The 20,771-nt window shown below is 45.2% G+C and overlaps 1 protein-coding gene across 1 annotated transcript in view; it reads right to left on the bottom strand.

The window, feature by feature from the left end:
* The window catches only part of OLFML2A (olfactomedin like 2A), an 89,981-nt gene that overhangs the window by 23,569 nt on the left and 45,641 nt on the right, over positions 1-20,771 (bottom strand). Inside the window, exons 4-5 of the mRNA XM_088471097.1 lie at positions 11,134-11,310; positions 7,949-8,213 (exon numbers count right to left, since the gene is read on the bottom strand). Of these exons, the coding sequence (XP_088327223.1) occupies positions 7,949-8,213; positions 11,134-11,310 (442 nt within the window). The remainder of the gene's footprint in view (positions 1-7,948; positions 8,214-11,133; positions 11,311-20,771) is intronic.

The following is a 20,771-nucleotide window of genomic DNA, read 5'->3' as shown; positions in this document are numbered from 1 at the left end:
AATGTTAGAAGAAAGTGTTGTGCCTATGTGCTGACTCAAAAAGACGAACCTGCAAAAACATTTTTCAACATGTGTGCCTGATGTTAGTGTTGAGAAGTCTGAAGATGAGCCTTATAGGTTTACTCTAGTCATGCCTTTATCACAGGGCCCTAACCTGGGGTGTGTAAGGGGTGCCACTGCCCAGGATGCAGAGCCTAGGCACCGTTACTGCCCTCTGGCACCTGCATATGGCTTGCAGGGTGCCTGGAATGTGCACCCTGCAACCTAGAGAGCTGTTGTAGAACCACCTAGGGTGTCCCAAGGCTCATCATCTTCCTAGCCCATCATCCCTTTAATAAGGAACACATGTGAATTACATGAGTTCTGTGACTTATTAAAACCAGGTCAAATGTAGACTTGAAGTCAGTGAGCCACAGAACTTGTGTTATTCATGTGTGTCCCTTATTAGAGGGATGAGGTGCCAACCTATGCCCAGGCTGCATTATCACCCTGCTATGTCACTCCTATTATCCAAGTTCGATACTCACTAAACACATTAATTTCCCCTGATATTCTCTAAGTACTCCTCCTCACCTAAAGATTGTAAGCTCTTAAGATGGGTAAACACCTAAAAGATATATCTGCAGATGATAGTTGTTCATACAAACTGATCAAACCATCATCTGTCATCTGGCCGTGAGTCCGGCTGGCCCGGGGTCGCATGGCGCCCCTCTCCCTGCGGCCTCTGCAGCAAGTGTACGGGCAGTAAGCAAGCCGCCCAGACACATAGCACTATGTGTTCACAGACATATCATCTGTAAACACTGGCAGTCGCACCTATGATACATATCGGTCATTCAATTGAACAGCTGATATATATCGGCCAGATGGTACACAGCATTACGAGCCAGGTCCTCTTCCCTCGTGCACTCTTCCTTTCCTTATCTATCTATTCCCTCTTTGTATTGTTTTTGCTATCATTGGCTCTGAAACTGTCTGCTGTACCCATCAATTCAAGTACAGGTTCAGCTAGTGCTGCTTTTTTTTAGTAACAACCATGTATTTTTTTGTTTTGTTTATTTAGTCCTATTATGTCTGTAATGTAGTTCTGTACGCACTTTATGTATTGTTGTGTTTGTTTGGTGCTTTTGAATGCACTGTGTATGGCACTGAGGGCCCCTTGCTGTGCTCTATAAATAAAGGATAATAATAATAACCATAATAATAATAATACAGCACACATTCTACTGACTACCATGGAATAACAATCTAATAGATAAATGGTTCTAATTTGTTTGCAAATTCAAAAAATTACAATAATCCATAATATGTGTTTAATGCCATATAACTATCATGAATATGTATCGGAATACAAAATCTCCTTTTATAATGAGATAATTTTACAGGAAAATTACAACTGCATACATAGAATTCTTTACTTTTTATTTTTACTAGACTTTTAATTAAAAAAAAAAAGGTATAAGTGTTATATCTACTACAATTCAAAGAAGGTTTAGAAATGTTGTCTTTTCCCTTGCGCATAGTGTAAAAAATTCAAAAGCTCAGCGTGATACCAGGTAATCCAACGGGGAAAACTGCATGTCTTCGTTTATTTTGGCGATTTAAATTGTTATTTTTCTTGAATTATTCCAGCATTTAGAATGCTGAGATGAACCAATGTGGTCTAATAAAGCTGTTTTGTTTGGCTGATGTTCACAAACTAACCATGGAAAGTCCAAACACTTAAAACAAACAAGACATGTATCAGGTCAGAGGTCAGGAGCTCAAACATGTGAGAATGGGACAAGGCCATCCAAATTCCATGAAATGACAATCTGGGGCAGGATAAACATTATTACTGTAGAATAGTACAATGCAGCCAAGAAATTGCAGGTGAAACCATTTACATGGTATTGGTGCCCATGTGCCCATGTATGATGCAGGGGCCCTGTCACGGCATGTAGGATCCCAGCTATAGGAGTGGTGGCGCTGGTCTCCCGCGGGCATGTACCGGTCTTCTTTTGTTCAGCACTCTCCTCCATAGAGTATTGACCTCCATGTTTCCCTCTTGCGCTGTAGGTGCGGGTGCCTGGCTCTCTTCCGGGTTTGGAAGTTGCAGTCATGTGACTACTGACATCCTGACCTGCTTAAGTCCGCTCCCTCTGGTACCACCTTGCCCACTTGGTTTCCGACCCATGCCTGATAACCACTCTTCAGTACGCCTACACAGCTACCAGTTCTGCCACTAACTATCTGTCACTACCATCACCTGTGACCATCAGCCTGTACACAAGGAATCCAATCAGAGAACCACAACCTGCGTGTTGGGCTCAGAGAGACCCAAAACCCCATACGGAGGTCCCTGGTGAAGGCCACCGATAGATTAGACTCAGCGCCTCTGCTCTGGGTCTACACCATCCTTTGTGTACTGACAACATCCACACTATCACCACAAGGTTTGTGACAAGCCCTATGTGAAATACCATGCGCCGCCTGTGCATTAAACCTTCTAGAACTCAGGTCCAAGTTTCTAAACCCATTAAGTACTAATACGAGAAAGGGAGCAAATTTACATTTAAAGAAGAAACTCATTACCAATTCACAGGTGAACTGAACCAATTATGAGGTCATCAAGCTCCGCCTGACTTGATGATAGTAGGTACAAGAAGTGTTTTAAAATATAATGAAGACATTGCAGAAATTACCAACATACTGGACACAGGAGTTGCTTAAATATGCTCAATCTTAGATGGTCATGATCATGGAACTTTAAGCAATTTTCATAAATTTTTAATTTTAGCACATAAATATTACAAGTTCCAAAAAAAAAAATCTTGTTTTATACTGTGTATAAGCACCAAATGAACATTTATGGATGAATGACAATACTACAATGTCAGTTGCCAGATTGACTAGGCAAACCACTGAAGGGAATACTTCAGTACATGGTTGCGAGACCCCTCTCTAGATGTACGAATGAATATTGAGATATAAAGGATATCATTTGGGGTTCTGGAACACTGAAAGGAGAATTTCATGTTTTAATATAAAATTGTGTCTCCTCTCTTTGGTCCCAACAATGGAACAGGGCCGTAGCTAGGGTAGTGCGGCCAGTGCCATCGCACAGGGCACCGCAGGGCAGGGGGCACTGTTTGGGCCTGTCAAATTTCTGTTTATTATCATTCTTGCTTGTAGCTTCCTCATATTTCATCCCCAGCATCTCCTGGCCTCTCCTATCTCTTCCCTGGCCCTTCCCCATGAAGCCATGGCCCTTTTTTGGGTGCATTATGTCCCTTTGAAAAATGAGGGGGGCACCAAAAAGTCTAGTTACGACTCTGCAATAGAAGGACCAATTTTGCAGTAGGCTACAGCAATGAGATATGTCAGTCTCGCCTTCAGCCACTAAATCTGTCTTTAAAAAGGATGGGTTAACATTTAGTGCTCTGCATACGTACCGTGGCCATTGCTGGATCTATTTGTTTTCAAATCATGAAATCCCTAGTGTGAAAGTTATTCATGCTTGTGATATCTAAACGCCTGATGTTGGGCAGATGAGGAGCAGTGGGTGCTGATATTTATGCAGAGGACTGCATACAAACACTCTCATGCTGAGCAGAGCAAATTAAAAACAGGGACCGGGGCCCCCACACACTAAGACCCCCACATATAGCTAGCTCACCAGCATGGGGGGGCACTATGGCCAGGGCCGGCTCCAGTAGGAGCAGAGCCCTGTGACGACCGAGACGCAGGAGCCAGTCTTCTGCGCACATGGCTTTGCCACGCGCGACTGGAAAGGGGGTGTTACCTCATTAACATAGACCACACCCCTAAAGTACATTAATTGGGGGCGTGCCCGTATGGCACGCCTCCCGTGTAACGTCAGACTGGGGGTGAGCCTAGCACTCTGTCACTAGCTGGGCTTCTCCCAACCCTCTTCCTGCACTGAATGGATGCCGCATGCATGTGGGCAGCATCCATTCAGCTTCTCTGAGGTCCTGCACTGCCGCACAGCTGTCCCACGGGTGAAACAGTAGGACAGTGCCCGAAAAGTGGGACTGTCCCGCTGAAATCGGGATGTTGGGAGAGGTGCTCCCTCTATGAGGTGGCGCCCCTGTTCAACCACACTGGTCGAACATGCCTCGAGCCGGCCCTGACTATGGCATATGTGAACTGGGATTTTTGTGTGGCATATTGTGAACTGGGGGCACTGTAGTGTGTTTAACACATTTGTGATGATGGGAGTATTTACACATTAAACTTTTTAATAACATGGCCAGCATACCTTATTGACAATTGTATTGGTAGGGGCCCGACAAGTTAGTTGCCCTGGGGCTCCCACAAACCATAATTCAGCCCTGGAACAGAGGATCCCTCGGTTGCAGCTATGAATAGACGCAGTCAGTTAGAAAGTGTAATTGCAGCTCTCAGCTTTGATTGTCAGATAAGTACAGAACAGGTTAAACAATTTAGTGCATCCTACTCATCCTTCTTAGGTCTCTTTATGTAACTCCATACAGACAGCCACCCACCCACCCTGCGGTTGCATACAGTGGAGGCGACAGACTGTATTTTCCATTGAGATCGCATATAAGATACACTACCGTCAGACAATGGAAGATATATTAATATATCCAGAAACAGCTGACCATAGCACTGGAAAAACATCTGGGAATTTGTAGAACTGCCGCCCCCCTGAATAATTACAATGGAAGTTATCATTACAAAGTTGTACAAATAAACTCAGTCTCAAACTGACATTTCTATTATTTGTTTTCTTTTAGTATTTAATATTTATCTACTTTGTACATGTACAAATGCATGTTAATATATATTATACACAGTATTAATGCCTGGTGAACAGGCTATAACAATGTCAGTACAAATAATGAGCCAATGAGCCAATTGACCTAAACACACACATGCACACTCTTTCTGATAAACCTTCACATTCTGGCCCTCATTCAGAGGAGGTCGCAAGAAGCGATTGCTCTCTCTGAATGAGGGCGGACGCTTCCTTTTTTTTCGTGCGGCCTCCTGGTCGCTAGCTAAGCTGTGGGTTACCACCCACAGCTTAGCAACCGACCAGGTGTTCACCATCGCGACCTTTGGGGCTTGTAACGAGACCCTAAGCAGGGCCGCAACTAGGGGGGGGCTGAGGGGTCATGTGCACCGGGCGCCATCCTCCAGCGGCACCGGCCACACACTTCTCTGTGCCGGAGGTCTGCAGATAGAGACCTCCGGCAGTGGTGCGCGCCACTGAAAAATCGACGGAAGATCCCGCCCTCCCTCCTCCCGTCAGAAGTTAGGGTAAGAGCTCAGGGGGTGGGAGGAGGGGGCGGAGAGGGAGTGAGAGGGGCGGCAGTGCTGCACAGGGCGCACTGCCATCTAGCTACGACGCTGCCCTAAGGTTGGGTTCGGCAACTGCAAGCACCAGGGAGCTTCCTGCTATGATTGAGCAGGAAGCTCCCCACTGACATCACTGATGACGTCAGTGCGGCCGCCCACAAAACGGTAGGCATCCGTTATGGAAACCACCCCCCCCCCCGGCCTGCCTACAAAACGAGGTGAGCTGTCGATAAACATCGACAGCCGCCCCTTTTGTAGAGAGCTCCGGAGCAAGAGAGTTTCTCTCTCGCTCCGGGGCTTGCGCACGCCCAATAACCATCGACCCGGTTGCGAGCGCAAAGGCGCTTGCGGCCGGGTCTGAATGAGACCCTCTGTCTGTACTACCCGCAAATTCAAGCTAAGGTTTCTAGAACATCGGCGGAATATAGTCAATCGTCTCAATAAACACATACGTGTATCACGTCATTTTACACATATTCACGGAGCTAATCCAGATGTTTTGAGAGCGGTTATTATAGAACATATTCCCATTTCAGTACGGGGTGGAGATAGGTTAAAAAAACTTTGCATTAGAGAATCCTATTGGATTCATGTTTTGCATACACTATCTCCTGACGGTTTAAACAAAACTATTGATCTCGACTTCTAAACATTATTATGTCATCTGTCTATACTATATCTTTTTTTTTCATAAATAGTTTATTGTTAATGTGTCTGCTTCAACGAGAGATGTGTATTTTTGGAAAGTGGATACCATATCCCATCTCCTATATGTATATTTAAAGGTCTCTTCTTTCTCTCCTTCCCCTTTTCCCTTATATATACAAAATCATTTTGGTACATTAATTTTCATATTAGTAGATTTGACATATGTCTGTAATATTATTTTTATATTATCAGCTTTTACTCTCCACATCGTTGCGATCTTGATCCTATTTTTTATTTTTATCTATGTTGTTACATCGTAGTATTTTATTTATATCTGCTAAGTTATTTGTCCATGGTTTTTAAATGACGGATCAGTTAGAGATCCAGTTAGAGATATTAATGGTTAAACTGTTACACACCAGTATTCAACAATTGAGAGAGACTTTCCTAACAGGTCTGAATCTAATTAGCTGATTATGGTAGCCATGTAAACCCATACTATACCACAACGGAGACGACTTACCTTCTGATGAAACCGGGAACACTGCAACCCCGGAGAGACGCGTCCAGGTTCCTATGCTCTATACACAGATATCCTATTCCACAATCTGCTAGTCTGTAGCGCTTGGGAAGTAGTAATACACAGAGCACGCTAGATGCGGCTCCTGTATATGGACACTTTGCCTCAAGTCTTGGTGCGCTAAGAGAGAGAGCACGCAAACATGGCTCTGCTCAAAGGATAAAGCCTCACACGGAGACCTGCAGCTTGCACAGCCAGTAAAAAGATTACTACCATCAGCCGGTGGCCACGGCTCCCCCTGCCTTGTTTGTAACCAGCTACACCAGCTACGCGCTCGGTTGCCGTTTGCAACGGATCCCAGCGCGACACCAGGTATCAGTCCGATTGTCTACAAACGTGAATATTTGGCATCATATAGGTGACTGTTTATATCATAACGTCTGTGGGTCCCGTATTCATTGTCTTTGTCCCAACAGCTACATCTCTTATAGAGAACTATAGTGGAATATACTGCAGATTGCAGATCTATAAGGAAAAGGCCGTCAAGTGGTCTAATGCTACAACTTTATATATTTGCTCTTTGATTATTTGTGTGCAACATAGTTTGTGGTTATAACTATTTTATGATTATTCATATATTTGTTATTTAATAAATGTTTTAATCTATCCTGTGTGGTCCCTCTTGTTCTCACTAGCGCTCTCATATCATTTGTGTACATTCTGTCTGTGGGCCTGATTCAGTGCGGATCGCAACTGCGATTGCAGTAGCGGTTACGAACGCAGTCTCACTGCGAACAAATGCTAATCCATTGCGATCGCTATCCCGTCGCAGCACTACATAAGGATGCCCACCTTACCTAACACACATCCGTAATGCTATACATTCCTGGGTTTGGACACAGTGGGTAACGCCATCCTTGGCGTAACCCTATAGAAGCCTTCGGGCTTCTTTTCTCTACACCCCCTGAGAGGGATCCAATCGAATTCCTCCCAGCTCCCCTCACGGAAGGCGCATCATTTTGTTTATGACCCAGAGCGACTTCTGGGTCATAAACCTGGATGATCCTCTATCGCAAAGAACAGCTCTTACCGGGAGAGCTATACTTTGTGATTTTGTAGGTACAAACCGTCGATAGTTATCGCCATTATGTATCTGATAATTGATGGTTTGTACGGCATCCTGGATGCGATGCTTAGTACATCCCGCCCATATATTTATATTATTTATTTTATCAATTCATCATTGGATACTGCCAGTGGATAGCTCCACTTTAATGCAGATGGGGATTGCGCCAAATCTCAGAAACCTGCAGTTTCCGGAGGTTTGACCTAATTTTCTGGGGTTAATACTGTATATCCTGCTCGTGGTATTATAATGAAACACTAAGAGAATATAATTAATTCAGTTATTTGAGAATAGAGAATGGTAGGTTAGAGCAATTTCACTCCTCGTACCTCTATGGCTTGTAAGGCCATCAGCCTCTTCGTGCTTTGCAGCCTTGTAGTAGGTGACTCCTCGTATGACCACGGGCTGCTGGTGCACAGGGGATCTAGGTCTCGGTGTTGGCTGAGGCAGCACTGGTTTGGCTTTGCTGTTATCTTTCTTGTTTTTTTCAGATCTTTGTGGTTTCTCCTTGGTGACTTTAGACGGCGTCTTCTCTCCAGAGTTCTTCTTGCTGTTCGGATATTTGACATCTGTTACTTTCGTTCCTGCTGTGTCCTGCAGGAGAATAACTTCATTGTAAGAAGAATAATTCATGATGAACTACAATGATATTAAACTATGATCTACGTGCTAAGCCTTGGAGAGAGATAAAGTCGATGGCGATAAAGTACCAACCAATCAGCTCCTGTCATTTATCAAACACAGCCTGTAAAAAGACAGTTAGAAGCTGATTGGCTGGTACTTTATCTCCGTTCACAATATCCCCACCCAAGGCTTAGTAAATAGACCCCTTTATCTCTATCCACTTTATCTATTTCCGGGTAGGATGTACTAACCATCTTATCCGCGATGCTGTACATTCCGCCACTTATCGGGTACATACCAGCGATAATATCACCGATATGTACCGAGAAAATCGCAAAGGACAGCTCTCCTATTACATGCTGTCCTTTGTGATAGAGGATTTCCGGGTTTATGACCCAAAAGTCCCTCCGGCGTCCTTCTGCGCATGTGCAGAATTACGCACACACCACAGGTGGGATCCCTCTGAGTGCAGGACACGGAAAGAAGACCACAGGCTCCTAAAGATGGTGTTACCCACCGGGTTGAAGCTTAGTATATTTGAGAAGTGCAGTCAAACCCCCGAAAACGCCATTTTCAGAGATTTGACTGCATTTCTGCCCTTAGTACATCCCACCTTCCAAGGCTTAGTATATAGAACCCAGTAATATGTCCAAGCTTGAATGCCAAAAATGTGTGGGTCATTTCAATGGTTTACACTGTCATTTGGTTACAATAACTGTATAGGGGCAGGGTATGGTGAGCAAACAAGCTGAAACGTCAGTGTTCTGAATACTCCCTAAGGAAATAACAGTAGGTCTCCATTCTGCAGATAGGGGTATTGATGTCTCTCACCAATCATTGTGACTGATTGAAGTTCTGTCTTTCTATGTGTACTGCTGACCTTACTGACATAATGATTTAAAGTCAATGGGACTATGTTAATCAGTTAATGCCTTTCACAGTTCTTATGTCACTCCCATTTAATATCATTCAGTCACTGGACAACCATAAAAAACTTCAATGACATCAGCCTCAGGGTGATCTTACTACACACAACCTTTGTAGCCACATACTTGAAGTAGGATAATCTATCAAAAATCATGCACTATGGTGACGGCAATGAGACTGCCTTTGTTCATTGGTAGGCGACCACCCAGCGGTTGTTTGACACAACCATACATGATCATTGAACATTTGCTTCAATAGACTACTTATTAAATGAGAATGCTGCCTTTACAATCTATATGGATTAGATCAAGTAAAACATTTAAAAATATCAAGCTAACGTTTCGTTTACGGACCAAGATTGCAGCCTAGCTTGCGTTGCTATGGAGGTTGGCAGTGGATCTGTCGCTAGGGCCAGTAGCTGCTATGTTGCTAAGGACACCACGAAGCAGAGAGCCAGACACTGTTTTTCTTAACAAGTCTGAACTGATCATCTGACTCGCAGCTCTGTCAAACGCCAGATGAGTTGCTTATTTAATAAGATACAGTAAGGATGCCATGGTACGGCAGCCAAATACAGATGTTCCCTTTCTTACTGGTGCTTCAGTAGCGCCAAATAGCCCCTCTGGGCACATCAGGTCCCATGTGATTCTGTCGCACCAAGTGTCTTTCTCGCTCAAAATATTTATCTTATTCGCATAAATAAAACAACTGGGAGCAGCAAAACTGCATTGCAAACTTTCTCTGGTCATTTGTGCATCTGTGTGCGTGCGGCTGCATATGAATTTGTGTAAAAGGCTCCAGTACTAGTGGCCGCGGCTGTATCTCGCACTTTATTTTGCTTCATCTGTGATTTTGGGGATGTAGTCAGCATCCCGGCAGACGGGATGCCGACAGTCTAAATACCAACGCCGGAATACTGACAGCGTAGGGATCCCAGCTCCAGAATTACGAACCGCCAGCATCCGAAAGGTAAGTATCGGGGGTATGGGGTGGGTTAGGTTTATGCCCTAAGGGGGGAGGGTTAGGCACTAGGGGGAGGGTTAGGTTTAGGCCCTAAGGGGGAGGGTTAAGTTCAAGGTGCGGGGAGGGAGAGGTTAGGTTTAGGCACTAGGGGGGGTAGGTTAGGTTCAGGCTCCAGGGGGGAGGGTTAAGGTTAGGGGTACAGGTAAGGGTTAGGTGTAGGAAACTTACCTTCCAGTGTCGGGATTGTGTCTGTCGGGATGCCGCTGTCGGTATTCTGACAGCCAGCATCCGGACAGCCAGGATCCCGTACCCAACCCACCATTTTGAATGTGTGTAAAACCAATTCCTTTGACATTAAAGTCGCAAGCTAGCATCTCTGCTCACTATTTTGCTGTGTATGCGATTTGACTAGGGGGAGATGTACTAAGCCTTGGAACGTGATAAAGTGGGGAGAGGTTCCAGGGTTCCAGGGGTTCCCAACCACGGTCCTCAAGGCACACTAACAGTCCAGGTTTTCAGGATAGCCTTACTTGAGCACATGTGTCCTAATTAGTACCTGTGCTCAAGCATGGACATCATTAAAACCTGAAATGTTAGTGTGCCTCGAGGACCGAGGTTGGGAAACACTGTATTACACAATAAAATATGTCACTGCTTCCTCCTTCTTCACCCAGTGGGAAGATTAATCTGACTATACACACTAAAAACAACCTGATAAGAGTGGCTGTCGCATCTGCCCACTGTCTGGCTTGGGATACATGGCTTCCATGACAACAAGGAAATCCATTTAGAGGTGGGGAGTAGTTATAGATATACATGGCCCTGTCTGGAAAATGGTGGGAAGTATGTAGGCAATGTTATTAGGAAAAGTACGCAATATGGTCTATCAAAGTAGTGCAAAGGTTTAAATCGCCTTAAATGAAGTAACATTAAACAGAGCTGTCTGTAAGCACATATACAAGACAAATGGCGGTCCTTCCATGCAAACCCTTATTGCTACCTGTACTTTGTTCTCAGGCGCATCCTTCTGAAGCAGTTGATAGCCCAGATTGGAAATCTCCTTTTTGATACTCAGCATAATGTCAGAATAGTTATCATACTTCTTCATCTGATTAGACAGGTTGATGACACTTTCCTTCATGAAGTCATTTTCTCGGCTTAAGTTTGTTTTGATGGTCTAGAATCACAGAAAAGGATTATTCAATATTCAATAATATCAGTAATACATAAATACATCTTCACAATATATTATTTATACAGCCTTAATAACTAATTGTATTCTCCCGTCCTTAATGTGATTCCACTTCCCCAACCAAACACGGAGAACATCTGGAATGCAACCACCATGTTGTTTTATGTATCACATAGACCCCATGGGCTTGCTTTGGTTTTTGTGACTAAAACACCCATTTTGTATTTGACGAATTCTAAGAGCTGACCTATTGGACTGAGTCTAAAGAAAGAAATACTGTAGCCGATCCCAATCTAATGTCTATAAATAACAGGGACTATACATCATAAAGCAAAGTCATATGAATTAAAATGAGTGATCAACTAGTACTTGAGCAAGTAAGGATAATAGAACAGCAAATAAAGGGCCTGACTCATTACGAAACGCAACTGCAAATGCAATAGCGATTACATGCACAGTTCAACTACGATAGTATGCTTATTCATTGTGATAGCAATTCCACCGCAGCACAACATAAGGACGCCCACATTACCTTACACACATCCGTAATGTTTAGCAAGACTGCAAAAACATCGGTAACATCGAGTACCATCGCAGCTTCACGCACACTTGCACAAGCTCTGGCCTTACTCAGAAATTGCTAACCTCATCACACTGCGTAGGGCATCACAATGGGTAATTTATGCATGCCCATGCAACAGAGTTCAAACGCACTGGCACGCCTGCATTTCCCCGACCACCCCACACCACCACTCACAAACGGCACTACCTGTCAATCATTCTGCAATGGGTCTGCGTAGTCACTGTGATCGCAGTCCTGATTGCAGTGGCTGGTTCGCGAACACGCACTACGATGCAGCCCCACAGTGCGCACAATGGGTCGATTGCTTGCGCATTAGCAACTGCGTTCCTCGCTGAATCAGGCCCAAAGTCCATCAAGGGTTCAATCTGTTCACAGCTTGTAAGTCTACATGCTACAACATAGGATTCAGGGCTGTGATGGGGGGTTCGATCGCTGCCCAGGGAGCATGGCACACAGGGTAACACGGTTACTGGCCCAAAGTGCCCCCTTGAGAAGCATTTTCTACCATGCAGAGTGCCTGGAGATGAGCCCGGCAGCCATCTTCCTGCAAAATTCAATACTGGTGGAAAAACTCACCACATTCTGGGTGTGATGTATGACATATCACATGTGATGCATCCCGCCAATCATTGCATCATTGGTGTTAATAACGCCGGTATGCATGAAAAAAATCACAAAGGAAAGCTTTCCAGGTAAGAGCTGTCCTTTCAGGATTGTGGCCCAGAAGTCCTTCTGCGCATGCGTCAAGTGACGCACGCTCCGCAGATGGTGCTGGGAGGGATCCGATGGCGTTGCCCACCACATCCAAGCCCTGGAATGTATTGTATTCTGGAGCTTGGTGCATATGCGGTAAGCGGCCAAACCTCAGAAGATGTCATTTTTGGAGGTTTGACCGCATCCAGCCCTCTGACTTGAGTGAGTGGATGGTGGAGAAGACATGACCACGTGAGAGTGATGATGACAATGACGTTTTTGATTGTAATCAGACCAACAATCTGCTCTGGCCTAAAGCCTCTTGCTTGGGATTGCTATATAGCTTCTTTATTTGTGCAAGTGCTATATTGGAAATCCTTTTTGCCTGTCACCCCTATTAAAGTTTAGCACAACTAGGTGCATTTGTGCATCTACTTCACTCTTGAGGATTTGTATTTTATTCCACATTTGTATATATGATTTTGGGCCATATTTATTAATTATCGGGTTTTAGACCGGATAATTATCATTTCTTTTTGCTTCTATTCCCAACAATTAGAAATTATGTATCGATCAGATGTATTAAGAGACACATTCAGGGACAGGGGTCCAATATCAGCCCTTCCCTGTGGAAAGTAAAGTGATCGCTGATGCAATAACTTCTTTTTCTGCTGCGGGACTCCGACTCGCTACTGCGCATGCGAAGTCATCAGATTGCACATGTGCGAGCGGCCATCACCAGGGTGCAATCCGTAACCTATAGGCTACAATGGCTAACACTATCTAAAGGTGAAGTTAGCTTCCGGGGCCAAGCTCTGGAATGATTCGCATTCCAGAGTTTGATAAATCTCACAATATAGCAGCCCTGGTAGAAACCTGCTATTGTGATTATAAACAATATATTCTTATATTTTGCGATAATCCCCTAAAAGTATCAGTTTTCGGGGGATTATCTGCAAAATTAGTTTAATAGATAGACTGCTGCTGTTAGACATTAGGGGCCTGTATCAGAAGTGGACGCAGAAACGCCTAGAGCAGTATCTATTGGCGATCACCGGTCTGCAACTTCATGCTGCTACAAAGACTTTCCCTTGTGTACATCCATCCGTACGTCCGAATGGGCAATGGGCGGTATCACTGTGTCTCACGGTATCACGGTGTCTCAACCCACTTTCACCCCCCATACACACAGTGTTACTGATTGGAACGCCCACATTTTCAATACACTTCTCCCTAATTGCACATGAAATAATAACAGCGACGCTGCATGGGCACAGTAAGGACGCATGCGCAGTAGGAAAAAATCTCTCCTCTACGTCCGACATTGGTATTGTGTCATACTTGCCTACTCCCCAGAAGTTGCGGGAGCCCACCGATTTTTCGGGTAACCCCCCCGCACCCCTGGAAGAATAGGCAAATCTAATTCATCCTGCCCATTTCCCGCATCCTGCCCATTTCCCGCATCCTGCCCATTTCCTAGGATAGGGAGATTTTATGGAGATTATGCGAGTCCGTCTGGGGGGGCTAAAAGGATGCAAATTGTGTCATTTAGCCCCGCCCCCTCCTCGCAGACCCCCAAATCGCTGCCTTTTCCTGTGATGGGGCGAGGCTTAATGATGTTTATAGTCTGGCCCTGCCCCCGAACCTGTCCACCGCATCTCCTCTCCGGGCTTGTTTCTGTACAGCAACTATGTATTGTGTCCACCTCTAAATCATGGCCTAGGATAGCACTGAATACAAGTATTCTTTCTTTTGTATCACTTTGTAGGTGGTGTCAGCTTTTGTATATCTACTATATCCCCAAACTTTCTAAAATGCACATCTTAACCACTCTTTCTACAGGACACTTCTATAGTCTGTTGTATTGGCTGCCCTTATCGATTTATGGCCCTCATTCAGAGCCGTACGCTCTGAGCAGAGCGCACGCTCTGAATGAGGGCCGCCCTCCATGAAAATGGAGCGTCATCCTGGACGCTCGTATAGCTGTGGGTCACCACCCACAGCCTATACGAGCGTGCATTTTGATGGCCGCGATGGTCGTGACCATCGCGACCATCGAAACTGCGAGCCGGAGCCTGCGGTTGAGGTTTTCAACCGCAAGCTCCGGAGTGATTTTGGCTCTATCAGAGCCAAAATCACTCCCACTGACATCTCTAGTGATGTCAGTGGGCCGGCTTCTGACGGGAGGCGTTCCCGTGGGAACGCCCCCGTCAGGGAGGCACGCCCCCGGCACGCCCACCAAAGGGGGCGTGCTGTCAATCAACATCGACAGCACGCCCCCTTTGATCAGACACAACGAGCGAAGGACTTTCCTTCGCTCGTCGCGTCTGGCGCATGCGCACGACGGAGCTCCCTCCGTCGTGCGCATGCTCAGTGCATAACATCGACCTACTTGCGAGCGGACAGCCGCTCGCGAGTGGGTCTGAATCAGGCCCTATGTTCTGTAGTAGCTACAGGTGAAAATCTACTTTAACGCTACATACACGTGTTTCCAATGTATATATATAAACCTTTTCCATTTATGTACACGTTTATAATTGTGCCTAGATGTATTCAATCGTCTTTCATATTTTTGCAGAATGACATATATAAATACTTCTTAACTTAATTCTATTGTGTTTCTAATGCACTGACATCAAGGCCAGTGGCAAACGCAGGATTTGAAACGGGGGTTTCCAAATAATTGGTTACAGAACCAATGACAAAAAAGTCTAACTAGAATAAGCCTGCAACATACACTTTTTGTATTTCAAGTGTTTCAATATAAATAACAATAAATAATATAAATAACAAGGCATCTGGGCATAAAACTTGTTATGTACGAACAACATTTAAACTACCAGTGCAATTTATGCCACACAGTAGTCCCTTATTCATGTTATGACACACAGTAGTGCCCTTTTTACACAATGCTCACATTAGTATATCTTATACACCATGCCCACAGTAGTAGTGCCCCTTATACAATGCCCACAGCAGTAGTGCCCCTTATACAAAGCCCATAGCAGTGGTGCCCCTTACACAATGCCCTTGGTAGTGGTTTCCCCAGTAGTGGTGCCCCTTATGCAGTGCCTACAGTAGCGGTGCTCCTTATGCAGTATCCCCTATGCAATGCCCCATTAGTAGTGCCCCCAGTAGTAATGCCCCCAGTAGTAATGCCCCCATTAGTAATGCACCCATTAGTAGTGCCCCATTAGTAATGCACCCTGTAGTTGTTCCCCCAGTAGTAATGCCCCCAGTAGTTGTGCCCCCAGTAGTAATGCCCCAATAGTAATGCCCGCAGTAGGAGTGCCCCCAGTAGTAGTGCCCCAAGTGGCAATGCCCCCATTAGTAGTGCCCCCAGTAGTAATGCCCCCAGTGGTAATGCCCCCTATAGTAGTGTCCCCAGTAGTAATGCATCCATTAATAATGCCCCCATTAGTAGTGCCCCCAGTGGTAATGCCCCCTATAGTAGTGCCCCCAGTAGTGACGCACCCAGTGGTAGTGCCTCTAAAAAAAATCCAATTAAAAATACAAACACACTACTTACCTTAAGCCCCGTGCCTGCGTCTGCTGCCATCCGGTCCGACCGCTCCTCAGATCTATGTGAGAGACGTCATAACGTCTTTCCCATAGTGCTCATTGCAGGAGCTCAGAAGTGAGTTCCAGCCTCCAGCTGCCGCTGTGGGGAAGAAGTCGGGTGCCCGCTGGTAACAAAATCTCAGTGGGCACATGGCAAATGGAGCCTCCCTGCGTCGGCTGGAGGGAGGGTGCAGGTAGAGGGAGCAACGGGCAGGAGGGGTTTCAGGGTGCTTGAAAACCCCCCCTGCGTGCGTGCGTGTATGAAGGCCATACAGAGACTCGAGCAGCCAGTGCTTCTGCTAAGGGCGCAAGACAGAGAGGGCTGCACAATTGCTGTCTAGCAGCACCCGTGTCCAGCCCAGCGTCCAGCACCAAATCAAATTATTTATGGTTAATGTAAGAGTCAAAAACATAAAATATGTGGACAAACAGAAGCGCAAACCACCACATAATTGAACCTAAGGATGACAGGTAAGCACAATTTACTAAGCACAATTTACTTAATAATTTTTTTCTGAATTTCTCAATAATATACTTTTGGCTTAGGGGTGTCATGGAAACAATGCTGATACTCTAAGGCGCCGTGATTCAAAAAAGTGTGAGAACCACTGGCCTAAAGCATTACCCCACTGACACCCAACTGGCTGCTCCTGGACTCCTCTTTTGTAACGTGCCGCGGGCCTGATTCAGAGACGCTCGTAAGCGGCTGCTCGTTCGTTCTGAGCGATGTTTGCACAACTGCGCATGCGTACGGATCGTAATACGCATGCGCGAACCATGCCGAAAATCGTTTGTTTGCTAAATAGCGAATGCCTGCTATTTTGAGTGACAGGAGGAGGCGTATGTGGGTGGTAACAGGGGAAGGTGCTTGAAAACGGGGAGTGGAGATCCGAACGCAGGCGTGCTTAAAGGTCAAAACGGGCGTTTTATGGGTGTGCATAATTAATACAGCAGCGTCATTGACCATGTCACTGGGTTATTTTATAGTCAGAACTGTTTGCAAGATTGCGGTAGGAAAAACCAACCACAAGAATAGCGAGCAGTTCATACGCTGGTCGATGTACTCGATTAATCTAATAAATAGCGGACATGACGTAGGATGCGAGCGGCCAGGGGGCGTATTTTTCCAAAAAACGACCACATGTTTGGTTCACTCGTTCAGACCAAGGGCGTGAACAGACCGCAAAGAGCGAACGGTTCATTTGAATAGCCACCCCTTTTTTCTGAACGAGCGAGCGCAAATAGTGTCCGGCTCTGAATGAGGTCCTGTGTTAGCAGGGAGCCAGCCCAGGGCACAGAAGAGATGAATACTAGTTTAAATTGCCTTGAGTTGCCCCAGATGTACTGAAGCGGAACAAGAAGCATTAAAAAAGCACCACAGCATAACACTAGTTAAACACATGTTAAACACATGTAAAACACATATATGATGCAATGCTTTAGTTATACATGCAGTTAACTTGCCTGAGAAATGCATCTTAAAAACAAAGAACTTTGACTAAAGTATATAGGTCATCTTGGAAGTGGATAATCAGTATAGTCCACTCTTGTATTTATTACATATTGAATTCATTATAGTGTAAATTCTTTTTTTTGGTGTCTGTTATTAGACACATACAGTAGCACCACATTAAGCCCTATCTCTGAAATATGGGCCAGATTCAGACCCGCTCACTAGATGCGTTCGCACGCAGACGTCAGCTGCCAAAGTATGCAAATCGGGCGATAGCACGGCAAGGCAATATCACGCCCATTATTAGGGGTATTCAATATGAAACGTAAACTTCGCCGTCTATGCGTGTCGAAGTTTTCGCCGCACATCGGAGCTTTTGCCGGCGATAAGTATCGCGCGCGCCCCCGATTATACCCGTATTCAATATGAAATCGTCGAAAACGGCACCCAGCGAATGTGAAATCAGCGAAAACTTCGCTGATTTTTGGGGAAATCACCCTAACACCCCCAAAAAGATGTTCTGACATGGGGGATCACTCTGGATACCCCCGATTAGCCCTGTTGAAGGTTTTTGGGGTCTTTAAACGGGCTCGATAGCTGCTATTTTGGGGATTTGGGAAGGTGGTGAAGAATATTATTTAGAAGTTTTTTTTGCAGAAAATAAGTAGTCCCAGCAAATTTGGGGTACTTGAAAATGGGAGTGAGCATATTTAAAAGTTGCTAAAGTGAAGTTTTAAAAAACTTGAAAAATCCACCTGCCGCAAACACCTGCAATGAAAAAAACACTTGGGGCATACTTGGGGACCCCCCTAGATTGTAGTTCGCTAGTTTTTAACTTTGTACCCCCCAATTTTTTTTTTCACCCTCAAAATGAAAGTGTTTTTTTTGGGGTCTTCTGAGGTATTTTTTTTAACATTCTTGACACAGTTTACCTTTGCGGGACTGTCTGAAGGTTGCAGGGTGGTTTCTGAAATGTTGCACCCCAATTCTGCACTTTTTTTCGCCACCCATTCCTTGGTGATACTTTTTCGCAGGGTCGAATGCAATATACTTTTCACACCAGCAAACAGTTTTCAAATTGAATACGGTGTAAAAGTAAAAGTGGCGAAAATGACGTCATCCGAGCGAAAACATCGCAGAAACGGCGTTTTTCGCTCCATATTGAATACCCCTATATGTCTTGGCGTGAGATCACGGTGTGTATTTAGACGCCCACCAGCCTGTCTTAAGATGCCCACTTATACACGTCATCTCCAGGAAGTGTATGCAACAATCGGTAACATCCAGTACCATCGGAAGCGTACGGAGCACTTGTGGCTGACCATACCCTACCGCAAGCACTGCGAGTGCTTCAGTGTGTAAATCAAACATGTGACGTGTATTATGACGCTGTGTCTTAATTATGCGCGCCTCTGAAACGGAGTTAAGACGCTAAGACACGCCTGCGTTCGCACCACCACACCCCCGTTTCCATCGACCAACCCCTGTCACCACCCACAAACGGCTCGTCTTGTCACTCAATCTAGCGAGCCGTCTATGCTTAATGGGCGATCGCTTCGCAATCGTATTGACTAGTTCGTACGCATGCGCGCATTGCAAACATCGGCAGGCTACGTGCGAACGCAGCCCAGCGAGTGGGTCTGCATCGGGCCCTATATTCGATACCTGGGCCAATGCTATCAGGGAGCAATGTTTAAAAGGGTGGAGAAAGAGTTACGAAAATTCCAGTTGACTACACGTGGAACTAACTAACTAAAGAATGATAAAAACCTTAGCAAACTGTAAAAGACACACACAGAGACTCCAGCACATTCCATTATTGACTTTATTAAATTGTACACACAAAACAAGTGGTGGAGATTCTGCATTCTCTCCTAGGCATACAGGATTTTTTACCTGTACAAACAAACGAGTCTGTTTTAAAGTTAATGGGAAGCTAAAATATATTTATAGGTAGGGTTTTTCAACTTCATCTTTTTATGCATGTATGTTAATGGACATGGAGAAACACTTGGCCATGCTAAAACAATATATCAGCTGTAGACTATGGGCCTCATGCAGAGTATATAAATATGCATTTTAACAGTCAGCATGTGCACCAAAGATGTGCACACACACATCTGTAAGCAGATTCGGGGCCTGATTCACTACCGTATGCAACTGCGAATACGCACGCAATCGGCCGATTGTTGCGTTAGGCGTATGCATCACAGTGCGCGAACTAGCATTTGCGACCGGGACTGCGATCGCAGTGGCTACGCAGACCCGTCGCAGAGTGACTGACAGGAAGTGCCGTTTGTGGGTGGTGATGGGGGGGTGGTTGGCCCAAACACAGGCGTGCCAGTGTGTTTGCACTGCGTTACAGTGGTGTGCATATATTATCCACTGCAATGCCATGCGCAGTCTGACGTATCATAGCGTGCATGGTTGTTAGCAATTTCTGAGTAAGGTCAGGGCTTGTGCAAGTGTGCGTGAGGCTGCGATGGTACTCGATTGTACCGATGGTTTCGCTAATCTGCTAAGTATTACGGATGTGTGTAAGGTACAGTGGGCGTCCTTATGTAGTGCTGAGTTTGCATTGTGAGCGCAATGGATTAGCATACTATCACAGTTGAACTGTGTGCGTACGCAATGTTGCGATCCATAATGAATCAGCCCCTCAGACGCAATATAAGCTTACAATTATGCTTCCACTTTGGGAGCAGGGGAGAAAACAGGTGAGTAAGTGTAAGCTGAGTACAGTTAGGGCAGGTTCACTAATTGTAACTAAATGGGAAATGCAGGTCCGTAACTAGGGGTGTGCTACCGGTCCTGTCTCACAAAGCGCAGAGCCTTTGCCACCCACGGCCATTGCTTCTGGCTAGCAGGGTGTCTGGAACGGACAGGCACCATGCAGCCTGTACAGCCGATGGGAGAATCCTTGCTGTTACAAATTAGTGTTCTGAGATATAGGGCCAAATGTAATACGTAGTCTGTTTTGGTAAATTGCGAGTTTGGTGCTAAACTCGCAATTTTTCACAACTCTCCAATGTATTAGGGTGTCTGTTCACTAAAACTCGCATTTTTCAGAGTTACTAAAACTCTCCATTCTCAAACTCGCATCCAGATGTTTTCTCATTGAAAACAATCAACTCGCCCAATGTAATAGGGTGTCTG

The sequence above is a fragment of the Taudactylus pleione genome, unplaced genomic scaffold, assembly GCF_031769625.1.
Source record: "Taudactylus pleione unplaced genomic scaffold, aTauple2 ptg000110l, whole genome shotgun sequence".
Lineage (NCBI taxonomy): Eukaryota > Metazoa > Chordata > Amphibia > Anura > Myobatrachidae > Taudactylus > Taudactylus pleione.
This window is presented reverse-complemented; position numbering and strand designations above follow the sequence as displayed.